The sequence below is a fragment of the Lithobates pipiens genome, unplaced genomic scaffold (genome assembly GCF_037356315.1).
Source record: "Lithobates pipiens isolate NorthernLeopardFrog02 unplaced genomic scaffold, aLitPip1_a1.2 Scaffold_8, whole genome shotgun sequence".
Lineage (NCBI taxonomy): Eukaryota > Metazoa > Chordata > Amphibia > Anura > Ranidae > Lithobates > Lithobates pipiens.
The window spans coordinates 634,156,558-634,178,349 of record NW_027507903.1 but is presented as its reverse complement, the minus strand read 5'-3'; the positions used below and the strand labels follow the sequence as shown (position 1 = coordinate 634,178,349).

At 46.3% G+C, this 21,792-nt stretch overlaps 1 protein-coding gene across 1 annotated transcript in view; it reads right to left on the bottom strand.

The window, feature by feature from the left end:
• Positions 1-259: 259 nt before the first annotated feature.
• Positions 260-21,792, bottom strand: part of RNF167 (ring finger protein 167) — a gene marked incomplete in the record, with an annotated part of 45,989 nt that continues 24,456 nt past the window's right edge. The window contains 3 exon segments of the mRNA XM_077470841.1: positions 260-2,146; positions 2,266-2,346; positions 3,256-3,349. Coding sequence (XP_077326967.1) covers positions 1,881-2,146; positions 2,266-2,346; positions 3,256-3,349 — 441 coding nt within the window.

Here is a 21,792-nt window from a genome sequence, read left to right as displayed (position 1 = left end):
AGAAAAGGGCAACACTAAGGGCCATTCAAGTGTGCTCACAGAAGGAGAGAGCAGAGAGAGATTAGATTACATTAGTCTAATACCACTCCTTCATTTTCTGTTCACAACCTAGGGGGTAGTGATGTGACTTAAGATGTATTCATATACTGCCATTGAGAAAAGTGAGGTCACTGGATTAGCTTTAAATTTGTTGATGGCACTGGAAAACTATCAGTATATGTATTTTTTTTTTTTTTTCGAAAAGACAAAAGAATCATCATTCGTTAGGAAATTTCATTTATATAAAAACCTGTACAGGATAATTAGTCAGAGATTAATTACAGAGGTCATTAAGAGTGCAAAACACATCTCCCTCCACAAAAGAAGCCTACACCCCTTCATCAGCCACCGATCGGGCCTAGATATCAGCTCCATGATAATGAGTGCCTCTTTCTTTAGCCATATAATAACAGAACCCACGGACAGCAGCAGCAAAAAAAAAAAGTAAAAAGGCAAAACCCACCCAAAATAAGTTTTCCTGTATTGAATAGACATGAAGAAGTTGAACCATTCTGAAGCTTGGGGACTTGAGTTTTGAGATCATTGGGTCGGTGTTCTTGGCTCGCCCTCATCTTTCTTGTCATGGGAATCTTAGTGCCCCTTCCCTTTCTCTCTGCAATTTAAGGAAGGACGAGGGTGACTATTCCTGGTCATGGATGCGAAAACTAGTAAGGGCTGGGAACTTGGGTGCAGAGATTTCACCCATGGAGTCAATGAATGTAAGAAAACCTTGGGTGGTTCATGCCACCAAAATTGACACTCAGTGGTGTGGCACATGGTGTTCAAGAAGCTAACCATGTGGAAATGTTCCCGACTTCACTAGAAATGGGGAGCTTTCAAAATGGTTCATGCCACCAGCATTGACACTCGGTGATGTGGTAGCATAGTGGTGGAGGAGCTAATGTGATACTATGATGGTGGAGGAGCAGTTTCACCAGAAATAAGGAAGCCATTTTGGATAGCTTTCAAAATGTTATCAACATTGCAGAAGAAGTCCAGTTGACCATGACTAACTACTACTAGATATACCATGACTTTCGTTGGTTCATGCCATCAGCATCGACGCTCGGTGATGTGATGCCATGGTGGTGGAGAAGTTAACCGTTTGGATATGTTGCTGACTTCATTAGAAATGAGGAAGCCACTTGGAAAGCTTCCAAAATGTTCTCAACATTCCAGAAGAAGTTCAGTTGACCATGACTAACTACTGCTAGATATACCATGACTTTCAGTGGTTCATGCCACCAGCATTGACACTCGGTGACGTGATACCATAATGGTGGAGGAGCTAACTGTGGAAATATTGCTGACTTCACTATAAATGAGGAAGCAACATGAATAGGTTGCAAAATGTCCTCAACGTCTTAGAAGTCCAGTTGACCATAACTAGCTATGGTTAGATTTACCATAACTTGGAAGAACGAGGACCTTCACAAACTTAGTGGTTAACAGTCCTCGCCAATGTCCCATGAGCTACAAGGTGGTCATCCCAGAAATATATACTCAGCATTAAAAAAATATATCAGTATAGGGCAGGCTTGGCCGTCAAAATGTCCTTAGTAATAGTGAAGTTAAAATGGGATGTAGGGAGGAATTAAAAAAAAAAAAAAAAAAAATCTAAGAATTTGGGGAAATAGAAGAAACATCACAAGGTGGGTGGAACAAAATTTTCCAACAAGAATCAAAAAGTTCAGGAAAGGACTGGATACCCGAAACTTAGAGGATTACTGTGAAGATGGGTGAGTCACAAGAGCAAAGGGTCAGCCACACACACACAGACACACAGACGGGTTTCTGGAGGGGACCAGGCAGTCTAAATCCATGAAACGTGGCTTGAGGTCTCACACAGCAACCGCCATAGTGGGTGCTTCCTCTTGCTCCCCCTGTTGGGCAGGTGGAGATTCGGCCATACTCCCAAACATCGGGGAGGGCCGCAGCAGAGGGGTGCGCTCGTTGTCGCTCTCATCTCCTCGTCCACCCTCGCCAGCTTCTTCCCCCCCTCCCTCAGAGTCCGAATCATCCTCAGAGCGCAGGACGCGGTGTTTGCAAACCGGGCAGTTCTTCTTGGTCTTAGTCAGCCAGGGGTCCACACAACTGCTGTGGTATGCTGTAAAGAGAAGAGGAATTGGGATGTCATCAGCTCAGCCGACCACCCCCTAGGAATCCCCCCCATATATATTCCAAACACAAAATCCACATATCGGGGGGGGGGGGGGGGGGTCTTACCATGTGAACATGGGAGAACGCGAAGCTTGTCACCCTCTTCGTATTCTTCAAGGCAGATGGCGCACACCTCATATGGGTCTCCTGGATAGGACATGATGGAAAATTAGAAACGTCTAATCCCCGAGTTTACAAAAAATTTTAACGGCTCTTAGCCGCCATTCACACTTAGCGGGAGCGTAGCCATGCGATCTAGAGCCTCTGCCCCAAAGAAGCTCATGATGTACTTTTTCGAGCTTCACGCGACAAGCAACACTCAGGTGGGAACAGGCCCACTGAGAAGAACGGGACTCTTCATCTTGAGCGATTTAGTGCTTCGGGAAGCAACGTTAAGCGTTGTCACTACTAAATGCTCAGGTGTGAATGGGGGCTTGCATTTTTATGTAAACGCAGTCAAGGCTGAATAGCTTCTTATAATCACTGAGAAAACTGCTGCCCTGTTACAAGGGACCATTAGAGACTACTGCCATGGTAGGTTACTTTGTTACCCTAGGTTCACACCCATGTGTTTTTTAGTCCTCCAGTCCATACCAGGCCCTTTGGGTCTGGTGTGGATTTTGAGGGCAACCCCCATGCCAAAATTTACTGCTGGGCCGCCGACGGCACGGGCGATGTTGCTGGGGGTGACCCCGCCCCTTAGCTATTAAAGAATTGTCAGACGGCAGAGCAGGGAGACGGCGGGAGCAGATCTTTTTATTTTTTTCCCTTTTTCTGAGTCAGTGGGCATCATGATTGGCGATGGATCTACACCAAAAGACACCGTTTTATTTTTAAATAAAGGACTTGTCAAACCCGTCGTACCAAAGCACCCCTCCTTTACATTTGACATGTGACCTGATGGTTTTGGGGGGGGCAGCTCTCACTTGTCCTCTCCCTTTCCCGTCCTGCATGCTCGGAAATGGGACTGGTATGGATTGGGGGGGGGGGCCCCACGCCATTTCTTTTTTTACATTTTGGTGTGGTGGTGGGGTTACACCCCAGTTCTATACGGACCTTTCTTAAACTTATGAATGGGGATCTTCTTCAGCTGATCCTTAGACAGGCGATTCCGGCGCATCCTCTTCCTGTGCTGTACGCAGCGGACCACCTGCAGGAAGACAGAGAGCAATGAAACACAAGGTGGGGGGGTCATACTCCTGTACCCTAGAGGGGGCTCCCTACATAACCTCCCTGATACAGAATATACATTACTTTACATCGTATATGCATTTAAACTAAATTAAATAGTTGAGTGATTAGCACTTCTGCCTAGCAGCACTAGGGTTGCCGGTTGGAATCCTAACCATGGCACTACATGCTGGAGTATGCATGTTCTCTCTGTGCCTCCGTTGGTCTGCTCCGAGTACTCCGGTTTCCTCCCACGCTCCAAAAGACATGCTGGTAGGTTAATTGTCTCCTGGATAAATTGTCCCTAGTATGTGTGTGTGTGAGTTAGGGACCTTAGATTGTAAGCGCCTTAAGGGCACAGACTGATGCAAATGTACAATGTATATGTAAAGCGCTGCACAAATTTATGGTGCTATATAAGTACCTGTAATAAATAAAAAAATAAAAGGCAAGTGGAATGCCTGGGGAAAGAAGGAAGGAGAGAAGGGAGAGGAAGGAAGGAAGGAAGGAAGGAAGGAAGGGAGAGAAAGGAAGGAAGGAAGGAAGGAGAGAAGGGAGAGAAAGGAAGGAAGGAAGGAAGGAAGGAAGGAGAGAAGGGAGAGAAAGGAAGGAAGGAAGGAAGGAAGGAAGGAAGGAAGGAAGGGAGAGGAAGGAAGGAAGGAGAGAAGGGAGAGAAAGGAAGGAAGGAGAGAAGGGAGAGAAAGGAAGGAAGGAGAGAAGGGAGAGAAAGGAAGGAAGGAGAGAAGGGAGAGAAAGGAAGGAAGGAGAGAAGGGAGAGAAAGGAAGGAAGGAGAGAAGGGAGAGAAAGGAAGGAAGGAGAGAAGGGAGAGAAAGGAAGGAAGGAGAGAAGGGAGAGAAAGGAAGGAAGGAGAGAAGGGAAGGAAGGAAGGAAGGAAGGGAGAGAAGGAAGGAAGGAAGGAAGGAAGGGAGAGAAGGGAGAGAAGGGAAGGAAGGAAGGAAGGAAGGAAGGAAGGAGAGAAGGGAGAGAAAGGAAGGAAGGAAGGAAGGAGAGAAGGGAGAGAAAGGAAGGAAGGAAGGAAGGAAGGAGAGAAGGGAGAGAAAGGAAGGAAGGAAGGAAGGAGAGAAGGGAAGGAAGGAAGGAAGGAGAGAAGGGAGAGAAAGGAAGGAAGGAAGGAGAGAAAGGAAGGAAGGAAGGAAGGAAGGAGAGAGAGGGAGAGAAAGGAAGGAGAGAAGGGAGAGAAAGGAAGGAAGGAAGGAGAGAAGGGAGAGAAAGGAAGGAAGGAAGGGAGAAGGGAGAGAAAGAAGGAAGGAAGGAGAGAAGGGAGAGAAAGGAAGGAAGGAAGGAAGGAGAGAAGGGAGAGAAAGGAAGGAAGGAAGGAAGGAGAGAAGGGAGAGAAAGGAAGGAAGGAAGGAGAGAAGGGAGAGAAAGGAAGGAAGGAAGGAGAGAAGGGAGAGAAAGGAAGGAAGGAAGGAAGGAGAGAAGGAGAGAAAGGAAGGAAGGAAGGAGAGAAGGGAGAGAAAGGAAGGAAGGAGAGAAAGGAAGGAAGGAAGGAGAGAAGGGAGAGAAAGGAAGGAAGGAAGGAAGGAGAGAAGGGAGAGAAAGGAAGGAAGGAAGGAGAGAAGGAGAGAAGGAAGGAAGGAAGGAGAGAAGGGAGAGAAAGGAAGGAAGGAAGGAGAGAAGGGAGAGAAAGGAAGGAAGGAAGGAAGGAAGGAGAGAAAGGAAGAAGGAAGGAAGGAAGAGAGAAGGGAAGGAAGGAAGGAAGGAAGGAAGGAGAGAAGGGAGAGAAGGGAAGGAAGGAAGGAAGGAAGGAAGGAAGGAGAGAAGGGAAAGGAAGGAAGGAAGGAGAGAAGGGAAGGAAGGAAGAAGGAAGGAAGGAAGGAGAGAAGGGAAGGAAGGAAGGAAGGAAGGAAGGAAGGAAGGAAGGAGAAGGGAGAGAAGGGAAGGAAGGAAGGAAGGAAGGAAGGAAGGAGAGAAAGGAAGGAGAGAAAGGAAGGAGAGAAAGGAAGGAGAGAAGGGAGAGAAAGGAAGGAAGGAAGGAGAGAAAGGAAGGAGAGAAGGGAGAGAAAGGAAGGAAGGAAGGAAGGAAGGAAGGAAGGAAGGAAGGAGAGAAGGGAGAGAAAGGAAGGAAGGAAGGAAGGAAGGAAAGGAAGGAAGGAAGGAAGGAAGGAAGGAAGGAGAGAAAGGAAGGAAGGAGAGAAGGGAGAGAAAGGAAGGAAGGAGAGAGAGAGAGAGAAAGGAAGGAAGGAGAGAAGGGAGAGAAAGGAAGGAAGGAAGAAGGAAGGAAGGAAGAGAGAAGGGAGAGAAAGGAAGGAGGGAGAGAAGGGAGAGAAGGAGAGAAAGGAAGGAAGGAAGAAGGAGAGAAGGGAGAGAAAGGAAGGAAGGAAGGTAGGAAAGAAGGAATGGAGAGAAGGGAGAGAAAGGAAGGAAGGAAGGAAGGAGAGAAAGGAAGGAGAGAAAGGAAGGAGAGAAAGGAAGGAAGGAAGGAGAGAAGGGAGAGAAAGGAAGGAAGGAGAGAAGGGAGAGAAAGGAAGGAAGGAAGGAAGGCGAGAGAAGGAGAGGAAGGAGAGAAGGGAGAGAAAGGAAGGAAGGAGAGAAGGGAGAGAAAGGAAGGAAGGAGAGAAGGGAGAGAAAGGAAGGAAGGAGAGAAGGGAGAGAAAGGAAGGAAGGAAGGAGAGAAGGGAGAGAAAGGAAGGAAGGAGAGAAGGGAGAGAAAGGAAGGAAGGAAGGAGAGAAGGGAAAGGAAGGAAGGAAGGAAGGAAGGAGAGAAGGGAAGGAAGGAAGGAAGGAAGGAAGGAGAGAAGGGAGAGAAGGGAAGGAAGGAGAGAAGGGAGAGAAGGGAAGGAAGGAGGAGAGGGAGAGAAAGGAAGGAAGGAAGGAAGGAAGGAGAGAAAGGAAGGAGAGAAAGGAAGGAAGGAGAGAAAGGAAGGAGAGAAGGGAGAGAAAGGAAGGAGAGAAGGGAGAGAAAGGAAGGAGAGAAGGGAGAGAAAGGAAGGAGAGAGAGAGGGAGAGAAGAGAAAGGAAGGAAGGAGAGAAGGGAGAGAAAGAAGAGAGAGAAGGAAGGGAGAGAAAGGAAGGAAGGAAGGAAGGAAGGAAGGAAGGAAGGAGAGAAGGAGAGGAAGGGGAAGGGAAAGGAAGGAAGGAAGGAAGGAAGGAAGGAAGGAAGGAGAGAAAGGAAGGAAGGAGAGAAGGGAGAGAAAGGAAGGAAGGAAGGAAGGAAGGAGAGAAGGGAGAGAAAGGAAGGAAGGAAGGAAGGAAGGAGAGAAGGGAGAGAAAGGAAGAAGGAAGGAAGGAAGGAAGGAGAGAAGGGAGGAAAGGAAGGAGGGAGAGAAGGAGAGAAAGGGAGAGAAGGGAGAGAAAGGAAGGAAGGAGAGAAGGAGAGAAAGGAAGGAAGGAAGGAAGGAAGGAAGGAGAGAAGGGAGAGAAAGGAAGGAGGGAGAGAAGGGAGAGAAAGGAGAGAAAGGGAGAGAGAAAGGAAGGAAGGAGAGAAGGGAGAGAAAGGAAGGAAGGAAGGTAGGAAGGAAGGAAGGAAGGAAGGAGAGAAGGGAGAGAGAAGGAAGGAGAGAAGGAAAGGAAGGAGAGAAAGGAAGGAGAGAAAGGAAGGAGAGAAAGGAAGGAAGGAAGGAAGAAGGAAGGAGAGAAGGGAGAGAAGGAAGGAAGGAAGGAAGGCGAGAAGGGAGAGAGGAAGGAAGGAAGGAGAGAAGGGAGAGAAAGGAAGGAAGGAGAGAAGGGAGAGAAAGGAGGAGGAGAGAAGGGAGAGAAAGGAAGGAAGGAGAGAAGGGAGAGAAAGGAAGGAAGGAGAGAAGGGAAAGGAAGAAGGAAGGAAGGAAGGAAGGAGAGAGGAAGGAAGGAAGGAAGGAAGGAAGGAAGAAGGAAGGAAGGAAGAGAAAGGAGGAGAGAAGGGAGAGAAAGAGGAAGGAAGGAAGGAAGGAAGGAAGGAAGGAAGGGAAGAAGGGAGGAAGGAAGGAAGGAAGGAAGGAAGGAAGGAGAAGGAGAGAAAGGAAGGAAGGAAGGAAGAGAAGGAGAAAGAAAGGAAGGAAGGAAGAGAAGGGAAAGGAAGGAAGGAAGGAAGGAAGGAAGGAAGGAAGGAGAGAAGGAAGGAAGGAAGGAAGGAAGGAAGGAAGGAGAAGGAAGGGAAGGAAGGAGAGAAAGGAAGGAGAGAAAGGAAGGAGAGAAAGGAAGGAGAGAAAGGAAGGAGAGAAAGGAAGGAAGAAAGGAAGAAAGGAAGGAAGAAGGAAGGGAGAAAGGAAGGAAGGAAGGAGAGAAGGAGAGAAAGGAAGGAGAGAAAGAGAAGGAGAGAAAGGAAGGAAGGAAGGAAGGAAGGAAGGAAGGAAGGAGAGAAGGGAGAGAAAGGAAGGAGGGAGAGAAGGAGAGAGAAAGGGAGAGAAGGGAGAGAAAGGGAGAGAAGGAGAGAAAGGAAGGAAGGAGAGAAAGGAAGGAGAAAGGAAGGAGAGAAAGGAAGGAGAGAAAGGAGGAAGGAGAGAAAGGAAGGGAGAGAAAGGAAGGAAGGAAGGAAGTAAGGAGAGAAGGGAGAGAAAGGAAGGAAGGAAGGAAGGAGAGAAAGGAAGGAAGGAAGGAAGGAAGGAAGGAAGGAAGGAAGGAAGGAGAGAAAGGAAGGAAGGAGAAAGGGAGAGAAAGGAAGGAAGGAAGGAAGGAAGGAAGGAAGGAAGGAAAGAAGGAGAGAAGGAGAGAAAGGAAGGAAGGAAGGAAGGAGGAAGGAGAGAAAGGAAGGAAGGAAGGAAGGAAGGAGGGAGAGAAGGGAGAGAAAGGGAGAGAAGGGAGAGAAAGGAAGGAAGGAAGGAAGGAAGGAGAGAAGGAAAGGAAGGAAGGAAGGAAGGAGAGAAAGGAAGAAAGGAGAGAAAGGAAGGAAGGAAGGAAGAAAGGAGAGAAAGGAAGGAAGGAAGGAAGAAAGGAGAGAAAGGAAGGAAGGAAGGAAGAAAGGAGAGAAGGAAGGAAGGAAGAAAGGAGAGAAAGAAAGGAGAGAAAGGAAGGAGAGAAAGGAAGGAGAGAAAGGAAGGAGAGAAAGTAAGGAAGGAAGGGAGAAAGGAAGGAAGGAAAGAAAGGAAGGAATGAAGGAGAGAAAGGAAAGGAGAGAAAGGAGAGAAAGGAGAGAAAGGAGAGAAAGGAAGAAAGGAGAGAAAGGAAGGAAGGAGAGAAAGGAAGGAAGGAGAGAAAGGAAGGAAGGAGAGAAAGGAAGGAAGGAGAGAAAGGAAGGAAGGAAGGAGAGAAAGGAGAGAAAGGAAGGAAGGAAGGAGAGAAAGGAAGGAAGGAAGGAGAGAAAGGAGAGAAAGGAAGGAAGGAGAGAAAGGAGAGAAAGGAAGGAAGGAGAGAAAGGAAGGAAGGAAGAAAGGAGAGAAAGGAAGGAAGGAAAGGAAGAAAGGAGAGAAAGGAAGGAAGAAAGGAGAGAAAGGAGAGAAAGGAAGGAAAGGAGAGAAAGGAAGGAAGAAAGGAGAGAAAGAAAGGAAGAAAGGAGAGAAAGAAAGGAAGAAAGGAGAGAAAGAAAGGAAGAAAGGAGAGAAAGGAAGGAAGAAAGGAGAGGAAGGAAGAAAGGAGAGAAAGGAAGGAAGAAAGGAGAGAAAGGAAGGAAGAAAGGAGAGAAAGGAGAGAAAGGAAGGAAGAAAGGAGAGAAAGGAAGGAAGAAAGGAGAGAAAGGAAGGAAGAAAGGAGAATAAGGAAGGGAGAAAGGAGAGAAAGGAAGGGAAGAAAGGAAGGAAGGAAGGAAGGAAGGAAGGAAGGAAGGAGAGAAAGGAAGGAGAGAAACGAAGGAAGGAAGGAAGGAAAGAAAGGAAGGAGAGAAAGGAAGGAAGGGAGAGAAAGGAAGGAAGGAGAGAAAGTAAGTAAGGAAGGAAGGAAGGAGAGAAAGGAGAGAAAGGAAGGAGAGAAAGGAAGGAAGGAAGGAAGGAAGGAGAGAAAGAAGGAAGGAAGGAAGAAAGGAAGGAAGGAAGAAAGGAAGGAAGAAAGGAAGGAAGGAAGGAAGGAAGAAAGGAAGGAAGGACAGACAGAGGGAGAGAAAGAAAGAAGAATGAAAAAAAGCAAGCAAGAAAGAAAGGAAGTAAGGAAGGAAAGGAGCTATAAGAAGGGACGAAGGAAAGAGAGAAAGCAAGGAAAGGAAGGAAGGAAGGAAAAAAAAAAAAGAAGGGAAGGAAGGAAGAAAGGAAAGAAAGAAGGAACGAAAGGAAGAAAAAGGAAAGGAAGGAAGGAAGGAAGGAAGGAAGGATGCACGATAGGCACTAATGAGGCTCACTGGATGGGCACTAATGAGGCAGCACTGTTGATACTGTACTGATAGGCATTGATAAGTCTGAACTGATGAGGCTGCACTGGATGGGCACTGATGAGGCATGCACTGGATGGGCACTGACGAGGCTGCACTGGCATGGGCACTGACGAGGCTGCACTGGATGGGCACTGACGAGGCTGCCCTGGATGGGCACTGACGAGGCTGCACTGGATGGGCACTGAGAGTGCCCTGCTTATCAGTGTAAACAATCAACTGACAAGTTTTCAGCTAATTGCCAACAGATACAGCACATGGACTGTCAAAAACCGGTAAGTTTGTTTACATGTGATCAGCTGTGATAAGACCTAGCTGCTGATGGTAAAGGGTTACTGTGATTGGCTCTTTACCTCGATCTGTGATCAGCTGAGTCTGAAGGACACATGGGTTACAGAGTGAGCATGATGTGGGCCCAGGGAGGCATGTTTTGGGGGGACACCCTCCCAGTACTAGAGAGCAGCCCTGTAGGAGTGGTTAAAGAACGCACAAAAAGCTGCATGAGCTACATTAAAATCACTGGGCTGCCCTATGCATGTAGCGCATAAAATGCGGGATCTGCCCCTGCGCGCCATAGTGTAGGGCATCAGTGCAGATATTCGCCAGCACACCAAGGATCATCAAATGTCGCCTGAAGATTTTACTGCAGAATGATCACATCACAAAGGACCAAGTGCAACGCTTTGGTGGGGCACAGGACCCCTTTGTCAAGCATGTTATGATAATATGGGGCCTAAAACTTCACCTCTAAAAGTATAATCCCTTCCTGCCCCAGCATACCCTTTAACTGGGCTATTAAGCAGGCCATACGTTACACAATTTTCTTTCCTGCAACCAGGGGATGCAGGAAAGAAAGAAAAAAAAAAAAAATAGCTTGATTTCCCTTCCCCCATCAACACAGTTGAAGCCTCCTGCAGCACTATTGTGTTCTGGCGGCAGGGAGCCTTCTAAGCTGGTGGAACACAATGATTACTGCTGGCTGCTATAGCTGCTGGCCATGATCAAAAGAAAAAAAGCTGACAGGCCGGTTGTACTGAAGTTGATCAACTAGCCTACCCATAGATGGATCAAATCTCAACTGGTCCCGACTGACCCAGCCAAAATTTGATCCATCAATGGCCGGCTTTACAACTGGGGGGGGGGGAGGGGGGGTCTGCTTGAGCATGTGACCACTGTGATTGGTCTGTGACAGCCAATCATTACTAGAGACCGGGAGCTGTCCTTGACACGCAATGAGGCGTTAAAGGTCACAGCGCATTACATGGTCGTTCCCATGTTGGGAGGAGGAGACTTTATTTTGGTTTTCTTTGGGGGTGGGTCATGGTAATGGCAGGAAATACACTATATTTTTACTAAAATTATAATTATTTTACTATCTTTGGACAGTTTTCCTTTAAATATAAAAAAAATAAAAAATAATCGGGAGATGTGTATTTACCACCAAACAAAGGCCAGATTTATGGTGATAAGGCATGGTGTGGTTCACCTGGGGGGGAAAGGAGGTGAGGTGTTCTTCAGATTTTGGAAAGCGTGTCAGAACTGAGGAAAGGTTGAGAATTGCTGATCTAGAGATCTACCTACATATGCACGCATACTGGCACCCACACACGTTAAAAATAAATGAGCGTCAGCTGACGGGGTTAATTGGTGGAGGCGGCTGAGCGATTTCATGGTCAGGTTGTACACAATAGCAGCACGCTGTGTCTGGTGCAGACAGGTGCCCTAACAATAGCTCATTATACACGGCAGGTGACTGGAGAAGCGGAGGAAGTACAATGACTCGAATTATAATGACCTGCATCCCGAGAGTACATAGATCCGGGAAAGAAGCCTTGCCAACGCACCACCTAAATCTCATTATTTCACTTCTGGGTGGAGCGCGGTGCGTTCGTTAAACCTCCCAAGGAAGGAGCGACACCATCTTATTCTGGCGAGAGTGCTAAGGGATGCGAATGGACTCAACTTAGCAGCATCTGCCTAGAATAGAGCCATCAGTTTTGGATGCTGGTTTCCTTTAGTAGGTAGCATTTAAAGTGATAGCCAGCGCTCCCATTATGATACATTTTAGAATTCTCAAACTGGAGCTGAAGGGTGCTTTGCAAGATTGTGTAAATAAAGTCTTAGGCGCACTCAGTAGCTGGGAGACAATGTGTGAGAAGAAGCAACTGGCAGGATATGGACTGGTGACCTCTGACTCTCAGGCTGAAGAGTCAGACTCAAATTTAAGACAGAGATAGGGGTTTTCTTTTTATAATACAGTCAACGTGGAAACCCTGGTGCCCAACTTGTGTTTTCAGTGTGGCCCTCGGGCCCCAGTATTGGGAGCTTTGTATTAGCAGTTTCCTTGAGCATGTCCCTAATCTCTGTCCCCTACAGCATGACTCCTGTCTTCAATCATAGAATAGTCACTGACTGACTTCTCCAGGACGTATTCAACCGTAGAACAATCTCTGACTGACTGTTCCAGGACATGACTGTCTCTGACTAACTTCTCTAGGATGCCTTTCCCAACCGTAGAACAGTCTCTGTTCTACGATTGGGGAAGACACCCTAGAGCAGTGATGGCGAACCTTGGCACCCCAGATGTTTTGGAACTACATTTCCCATGATGCTCCACTATGCTGCAGAGTGCCAAAGCATCATGGGAAATGTAGTTCCAAAACATCTGGGGTGCCAAGGTTCGCCATCACTGCCCTAGAGGGTCAGTCAGAGACTTTTCTACGTTTGGGGCAGACCTCCTAGTGGAGTCATTCAGAGATTGTTCTATGATTGGGGAAGACACCCTAGAGCAGTGATGGCGAACCTCGGCACCCCAGATGTTTTGGAACTACATTTCCCATGATGCTCATGTACTCTGCAGTGTAGTGGAGCATCATGGGAAATGTAGTTCCAAAACATCTGGGGTGCCAAGGTTCGCCATCACTGTCTTAGAGGGTCAGTCAATCTCTGAATGACTCCACTAGGAAATCTGTCCCAACCATAGAACAGTCTCTGACTGACCCTCTAGGGCAGTGATGGCGAACCTTGGCACGCCAGATGTTTTGGAACTACATTTCCCATGATGCTCTGGTACCTTGCAGTGTAGTGGAGCATCATGGGAAATGTAGTTCCAAAACATCTGGGGTGCCAAGGTTCGCCATCGCTGCTCTAGGGTGTCTTCCCCAATCGTAGAACAATCCCTGAATGACTCCACTAGGAAGTCTGCCCCAACCGTAGAACAGTCTCTGATGGACTCCCCTAGGACACCTTCTCCAACCGTATGAACAGTCTCTGACCGACTCCCCCAGGGCGTCTTCTCCAACCGTAGAACAGTATCTGACTGACTCCTTCAGGAAGTCTTCCCCAACCGTAGAACAGTCTCTGACCGACTCCCCCAGAGCGTCTTCCCCAACCGTAGAACAAACTCCGATTGACTCTACTAGACTGTATTCCCCAACCTTAGAACAGTCTATGACAGACTCCTCTAGGATGCCTTCCCTAACCGTAGAACAGTCTCTAACCAACTCCTCCAGAATGTCTTCCCCAACCGTAGAAAAGTCTTTGACCTACTCCTCCAGAATGTACATACATTGGGACTGATATGAGGTGTGAAGTACATACATTGGGTCTGATCTGAGGTGTGAAGTACATACATTGGGTCTGATCTGAGGTGTGAAGTACATACATTGGGTCTGATCTGAGGTGTGAAGTACATACATTGGGTCTGATCTGAGGTGTGAAGTACATACATTGGGTCTGATCTGAGGTGTGAAGTACATACATTGGGTCTGATCTGAGGGGGGAAGTACATACATTGGGTCTGATCTGAGGTGTGAAGTACATACATTGGGTCTGATCTGAGGGGGGGGGGGAAGTACATACATTGGGTCTGATCTGAGGGGGGGGGAAGTACATACATTGGGTCTGATCTGAGGTGTGAAGTACATACATTGGGTCTGATCTGAGGTGTGAAGTACATACATTGGGTCTGATCTGAGGGGGGAAGTACATACATTGGGTCTGATCTGAGGTGTGAAGTACATACATTGGGTCTGATCTGAGGGGGGGGAAGTACATACATTGGGTATGATCTGAGGGGGGAAGTACATACATTGGGTATGATCTGAGGGGGAAGTACATACATTGGGTCTGATCTGAGGTGGGAAGTACATACATTGTGTATGATCTGAGGCGTGAAGTACATACATTGGGACTGATATGAGGCGTAAAGTACATTGGATCTGATCTGAGGTGTGAAGTACATACATTGGGTCTGATCTGAGGTGTGAAGTACATACATTAGGTGTGATCTGAGGTGTGAAGTACATCCATTAGGTCTGATCTGAGGTGTGAAGTACATACATTGGGTCTGATCTGAGGTGTGAAGTACATACATTAGGTCTGATCTGAGGTGTGAAGTACATACATTGGGTCTGATCTGAGGTGTGAAGTACATACATTGGGTATGATCTAAGGGGGGAAGTACATACATTGGGTATGATCTGAGGGGGGAAGTACATACATTGGGTATGATCTGAGGTGGGAAGTACATACATTGTGTATGATCTGTGGCATGAAGTACATACATTGGGACTGATATGAGGCGTGAAGTACATTGGGTCTGATCTGAGGTGTGAAGTACATACATTGGGTCTGATCTGAGGTGTGAAGTACATACATTGGGTCTGATCTGAGGGGGGAAGTACATACATTGGGTCTGATCTCAGGTGTGAAGTACATACATTGGGTCTGATCTGAGGTGGGAAGTACATACATTGTGTATGATCTGAGGCGTGAAGTACATACATTGGGACTGATATGAGGCGTGAAGTACATTGGATCTGATCTGAGGTGTGAAGTACATTGGATCTGATCTGAGGTGTGAAGTACATACATTAGGTCTGATCTGAGGTGTGAAGTACATACATTGGGTCTGATCTGAGGTGTGAAGTACATACATTGGGTCTGATCTGAGGTGTGAAGTATACATTAGGACTGATCTGAGATGTAAAGTACAGTACATACATTGGGGCTGAACTGCCTGTTTTTACAGTCTTTTTGAATGAAGCCTTAAAGAGGAGGTAAACCCTGATGAGTTTACTTCCTCTTTCATTCCCTGCAAAGGCAAAGCATAATGGACTACTGTGCATCGCATAGGAGTCCATTATGTGTCACTTACCTGACACAGGAGCCAGCGAAGTCGCCGCTGTCCCCTGTAGTCCGCCGCATCCATCTTGTTGGTGGGTCTCGCAGCTCCGCTGCTGTCATTCGGCGAAGCCGCGATGACGTCACTCCCGCGCATGCGCACGGGAGTCGACACGCGCGGCAGCTCCATTCTTGGAAATGACACCCTCAGTGCGCCTGCGCGCCGCTGTCTACGGCGCATGCGCCGTAGACAGCGGTGCCTGCTTTCGGCCAAATATCTCCTAAACCATATAGGTTTAGGAGATATTGCTTGGACCTACAGGTAAGCCTTAATCTAGGCTTACCTGTAGGTCAAAGTGGTTTGTAATGGTTTACAACCACTTTAACAAAGATCTACAACATATCACAAATGTTTCTCAATATTCCATGCCATGGAGACTTTCTTTTCATGATCCTTGTATATACGCAGACAGTTGGTGGATATATGGTTCTGCATATCGGACGCTGGATCACAGATAACGGGATCAGAGATTGCACTTATACTTCGGAGTATATCAGAGTTCAATGTCCTGTGTTTACTGCAACATGACAGCAGATAAAACTTTCTAACAAATATACAACCCTCTCTAATCACGGATAGACACTCACTGAGACGTGACCTAAGGTGTTTATTTCTTTACTGTGCGGCTTGCAATCCCCTGGTGTCCTCATTTTACACTATGCACCCATCATTCCCTACTCACCAGCTGAAATTTCAAAACAGGCAGGCAAAAAGGAGGTAGAAAACAGCAGAGAGCAACTTAAATTTTTAACTGCAGTCTCACAATCTGCACAATCGGTTATCTAATCTCTATAAATAATGGTGTTGGGTTATGTGCTCTGGTATTCTTCATAGCAAACCAGCATTGTGACCTGTATATATGATTAGCCCACCTACAGTGACAACATGACCAGGCCAGCCTTATCTAGTCCGAGGAGTCACACCCAATATACATCCCTCTTCTACCTGACCCAGTGCCCTCCAGGTGCTCACATCTCACCATCTCCCACATTCATGGCCTGCAGGGAGGACACAGGACTCTCTGGCATCTCCATCTGACCTAGTTCTCTTTCCTCTCCAAAAAACTCAAATTTTCTGTCTAATCAGTTTTCTCTTCTTTTGTTCTGTACACAAGACAAATCCAAACCGTCACTATCATGGATTTTCTTGTCTGTCCCTAAAATCTTAACGGTTGTGTAGGAGTTGGTGGACAATTTGTAGGGGGAGAAGGATTTCAGGTGAATACATGCAGCATGTGGGGAAGAGAACAAGTCATGTCCATACTACCCAGCAACCCAAAGAAAACAACAATCATGGCGTTCCAGAGGAAGAACTCCAAACAGGTCAAGAGTTCTCCCTTTGCAACTGTAGTCTTGATAAAACTCACAGCCACGCACACATCGGTCTAATAATGAACCAATCAGAAGGTTTTAAGCCAGCCATAAAGGCCCTGAAAGACGAGGCATGCAGAACCTTCAATGCCATCAGGAGACAGCCAGATCACCTAGACCACCAACAAGAGTCTGGCTTTGACAGTGTCATAATCCCAATGCTCCTTAATGGAAGCCATGGCACCCATCTAGACCAACCAACATGGGACTCCAACCCAACCAAATTGTTCCATCTGGAATTCTGCAAGCCCAAGCCCATCGGAGCACCTCGCCCAAGCCCATCAGAGCGCCTCGCCCAAGCCCATCAGAGATGCCTCCTTCAAGCCCATCAGAGATGCCTCCTTCAAGCCCATCAGAGATGCCTCCTTCAAGCCCATCAGAGATGCCTCCTTCAAGCCCATCAGAGATGCCTCCTTCAAGCCCATCAGAGATGCCTCCTTCAAGCCCATCAGAGATGCCTCCTTCAAGCCCATCAGAGATGCCTCCTTCAAGCCCATCAGAGATGCCTCCTCCAAGCCTTCAGAGATGCCTCCTCCAAGCCCATCGAGCGCCTCCTCCAAGCCCATCGGAGCGCCTCCTCCAAGCCCATCGGAGCGCCTCCTCCAAGCCCCATCGGAGCGCCTCCTCCAAGCCCATCGGAGCGCCTCCTCCATGCTCATCGGATGCACCTCCTCCAAGCCCATCGGAGCACCTCCTCCATGCTCATCGGAGCACCTCTAACAACACTTGCTGGGCCGAGTTAGGCAGATTCCCCTTACTGCTCACAATACAGAAGAGGGCACCGTCACACTGGGGCCACCTACAAAACAGCAGCCCCAACTCATGCCATCATAAAGCCTTACTGACCAACAAGGACCAGGTCAAACTGCGCAGCCTGCAACAGCTCAGCAGCACCTTGTCTATCCCAAACTCCCCACAATGCGGCCTGGCAAAATTTCAAATAAAAGACATAATGAAAGAAAAATATGTCAGAGAATGGAGTAATGAAATATCCAAATAAACTGCTTACCAGCCACTGCAGAGAAATTACAAACTGGCCCCATACCTGGAGGTTCTACAAGACCCCAAAGTCATATAGAGCCTGTACAGTCTCAGCGCCCACAGGAACTAGGATGGCACAGACAGACCTACAAGCCCAGGGAGAGTAGACTGTGGAAGCAATGTGACCAGGGGGTCCTGGAGGATGAGGACCGCTTTCTGCTACAGGGCCCCAAGTACTCTGTACAGATTTTCTTGCCCCCCCTCCCCCCCAAATGCAATGTCACTCTCCACCTACAATAAATAGCAGAAGACTTAAAATTAGTTTACTGTATCAGATCAGGCAGCATTTGTAATTGGTTGCCAGCGGTTACAGCATATGATTACTGCTTACTGACTGGTTGCTAGAGGTTACAGCACACATTACGGTTCATTGATTAGTTGCTAGAGGTTACAGCACATGATTTCTGCTTGTTAATCGGCTGCTAGAGATTATGTTACAGTAATACTTCTCACTGATTGGTTGCTAGAGGTTATAGCACATCATCTCCTCATTGCAGGGGGCATGATATACATATGACTGCCGTCTTTATTTACATATCAATGCCGAAGACCACAGCTATTTACTTAGTAATGCTGCCGCTATTTACATATGAATGATGGTTATTTACATGTAAACACAGGGTCTGCAGGTGAGTCATCTGTACACAACAATAGGGCAGAGCTGGGCAGCATTAATAGCAGCACTTCACACTGAGATATCAGGACACCGCACAGGACTAAAACTTCAAGGGACAAGGGAATTTAAACTGGGATAGTTGGCAAGTATGAGGCAGTCGATTTGGGCCCCACAACAATGACAGGGCCCAGGGCAGCTGCCTCTTAAGGACGGAGCTGCCCCAGCCCTAATTTGACACATTTGCAGGTGTAGGCGAGTGGCCCCCCAATTGCACACTGCCTGTGTTCAGGGCGGTACACCTGTACTCACACAACTGTCAAATTATGACCTGCGGCTGTGTTCGTAACAGCTGCTGCATCCCCACAGCATAACAAAGGCTGCCTGCACACAGCCCCAGTCCTAAGTTGAAGCATGAGCAGATGTGGATGAGTGGCCCCCCAAATGCACACTGTCTGTGTTCAGGGCGTTACACCAGTACTCACACAGCTGTCAAATTAGCACCTGCAGCTGCATCCCCACAGCATAACAAAGGCTGCCTGCACACAGCCCTAGTACTAATTTGAAACATGTGCAGATGTGTGCGAGTGGCCCCCAATTTCATACTGGCTGTTCATACAGCTGCTGCATCCCCACAGCATAACAAAGGCAGCCTGCACACAGCCACAGCCCTAGTCCTAATTTGACACATGTGCAGGTGTAGGCGAGTGGCCCCCAATTGCACACTGCCTGCGTTGAGGGCAGTACACCAGTACTCCCACCCCTGTCAAATTAGGACCTGAAGCTGTGTTCATACAGGTGCTGCATCCCCATAGCATAACAAACCCTGCCTGCACACAGCCCCAGCCACATAACAAAACAAACAAAAAAAAAATATGAAAATGCCTTATTCACATATGGAGCTTTAAAAAGTGGTTGTATACCCCCCCCAATGTGGAAGTTGTACCTATAGGTAATCCTATAAAAAAGGCTTACCTATAGGTACTGTAAATATCTCCTAAAACGTGCACCCTTTAGGAGAAATTTACCTTGTAGTGCGCCGATGATGTCATCAACGCATGCGCTGAGAAGAAACGTCCCTCTGCGTCACGCGACTCCAGCCAGGGACGGTGCGGGGCTTTGTTTGCGGGTAAGTAGCACATAATGGGCTGGCATGCGGTGCACACTGGCCCATTATGCTTTTAATTTGCAGGAGAACAAAGAGGAAGCAAAACCCATCAGGGAATACTTCCTCTTTAACTCGGTTTTATCTTTTAAATTTAGCACGAAATTTTGCAAGTTGTGTCATGTTAGCTAATATTGATTAATTAATTGACATTTTCTGGGGGTAGCCTTTTAAAAAAGGTAGGCTGTACTGGGACCTGTGATCTTTAACGGTGTCAGAAAAAAAAAAATTAAGGCGAGAAAGAGGAAAAAAAAAAAAAAGGGGGGGGGGGGCTCTGCTTTCTTTAGGGTGACACACCTTAAATATGCGCTTTTTTGTGGTTTGTGGTAAATGCAAAGGCATATTAATACACGCTCTGAAGGAGGCGCGGTTCCTTTTTTTTTTCTTCTTCTTCTTACACTTTGTAACAATGAGTTGTCTTACAGAAATGACTGTTAGGGATATCAAAACATTTTCAGAATAGCAAAAAAAAAAAAAAAAAAGTTTAACAAGCATGTATGCTGGGATTTGTAGTGCTCTAGTCACAGTGACTAAAGGTTCTCAGTTTTGTCGCAGCTGCAGTGCATGCTGGGAGCTCTCAGAAAAACTTCTTCAAACTTCTAGAAGATCTAGAAAGCAAAAATTCCCAAAATGAATCTAAGGGTGACACCTAGAGGACAGTCACCCCTACTGCATGCTGTGTGATAGATTCATCTAGAGGCGACCTCTGGAGGACAGTCAGCAGTACTGCATGTTGTATTACAATTTGGGAATAGAATACATTATATTGTATACGTGACATTCAGCGACCCCCCTAAATTATAATTAAAGTGACAAATGCAAAAGGATTATTATAAATGCAATATAAAATAAAAATATATCAAAGACTATGTATCACATCATATAATTATATATATATATATATAAAATTATATTAAATGTATATGTAAATATATATATATATATATATATATATATATATATATATATATATATATATATATATATATATATATATATATATATATATATATATATATATATATAATATAATATATCAGCTGCTGAACACTCCTATTGAATCGCCTCACTCTACAGAAAATCAATATATAAAACACAGTATATATATTGCAGCGCTACACTCTTATAGGGAATTTATTCATAGGGAATAACACAAATCTGTGTTATTAAATTCAAACAGTGCATTCCATTGAATAAAGTCCTATTGCAAAAATGTGTGTATAAATTCTCGATTTACACAAAAAAAACAAAAAACAAAATAAAACCACCGTGTTAAAATAAAAAATTAAAAGTAAAATAATAAGAAAAAAAGAATTTTTTTTTAAAGCGCTCCATCCTGACAAGCTTGTGCTCAGAAGCGAACACAGTAGCAACCCGCATATGAAAACAGTGTTCAAACCACACGTGTGAGATATCGCCACGTGATCGTTAGAGCAATAATTCTAGCCCTAGACCTCCTCCGTAACTCAAAACATGCAACCTGTAAAAAGTTTTAAACATCGCCTGTTACACTGTATTTGCACATTTGCGTATTTTGGAAAAAAAATCACTTTTTTGAAATAGAAAATAAGACAACAGTAAAGTTAGCCCAATTTTTTTTTTATATTGTCAAAAGATAATGTTACGCCAAGTAAATTGATACCCAAAATGTTCAAAAAATTGTGTCCGCTCGTGGAATGGCGACAAACTTTTACCCTTAAAAATCTCTATAGGCAATGTTTAAAAATTTCTACAGGTTACCAGTTTTGAGTTACAGAGGTCTAGGACAAAAATATATCTCGACGATCGCGGCGATACCTCATATGTGTGGTTTAAACACCATTTTCATATGCGGGCACTACTCACGTTCGCTTCTGCGTGCTTTATAAAAAAAAAAAAAAAAAAAAATGTATTTTTTTTCTTACTTATTTTACTTTTATTTATTTATCTTTTATTCCTATTACAAGGAATGTAAACATCCCTTGTAATAGAAAAAAAAAGCATGACAGGACCTCTTAAAGCGGGATTCCACCCTAAAGTGGAACCTCCGCTGATCGGATCCCTCCCCCCCCCCCCCCTCCGGTGTCACAATTGACACCTTTCAGGGGGAGGGGGTGGAGATACCTGTCAAAGACAGGTATTTACACCCACTTCCGGGCATAGACTCCCGTGGGAGTCTACGCCATTTCCTGCCCTGCCGCGCTGTCTGCTGGGACACACACACGGGTCCCAGTGACAGCGCGGAGATCTCCTATTGCGCGGCGCGGCTCGCGCATGCGCAGTAGGGAACCGGGAAGTGAAGCCGATTGCTTCACTTCCTGATTCCCTCACCTAGAATGGTGGCGACAGCAGCCGAGGGCCGAGCGATCGATCGGCCTCGGCTGCCGGCAACGCTGGAACCCGGGACAGGTGAGTGTCCATTTATTAAAAGTCAGCAGCTGTAGTATTTATAGCTGCTGGCTTTTAATATTTTTTTTTTTGGTGGAATCCCTCTTTAAATAGGAGATCTGGGGTCAAAAAGACCTCAGATCTCATATATACAATAAAATGCAATAATAATAAAAATATATATATATATAATAATAATTGGAAAAAAAAAATTAAAAACAAAAAATTCTCCTTTAAGAGCTATGGGCGGAAGTGACGTTTGACGTCGCTTCCGACCCTCCCATGCCATGGAGCCGAGCAGGGGCCATCTTCCCCTCAGTCGGGAGCCAGGCATCCATGGGAGAGAACGCAATTATCTCCGCCGCTACCTGCAGGTCCAGTAAGCACTCTCCTGCTGCCAAAAAAAGTGATCTTCCGGCGTATCCGCTGCAGAGACCACTTTTACCTTA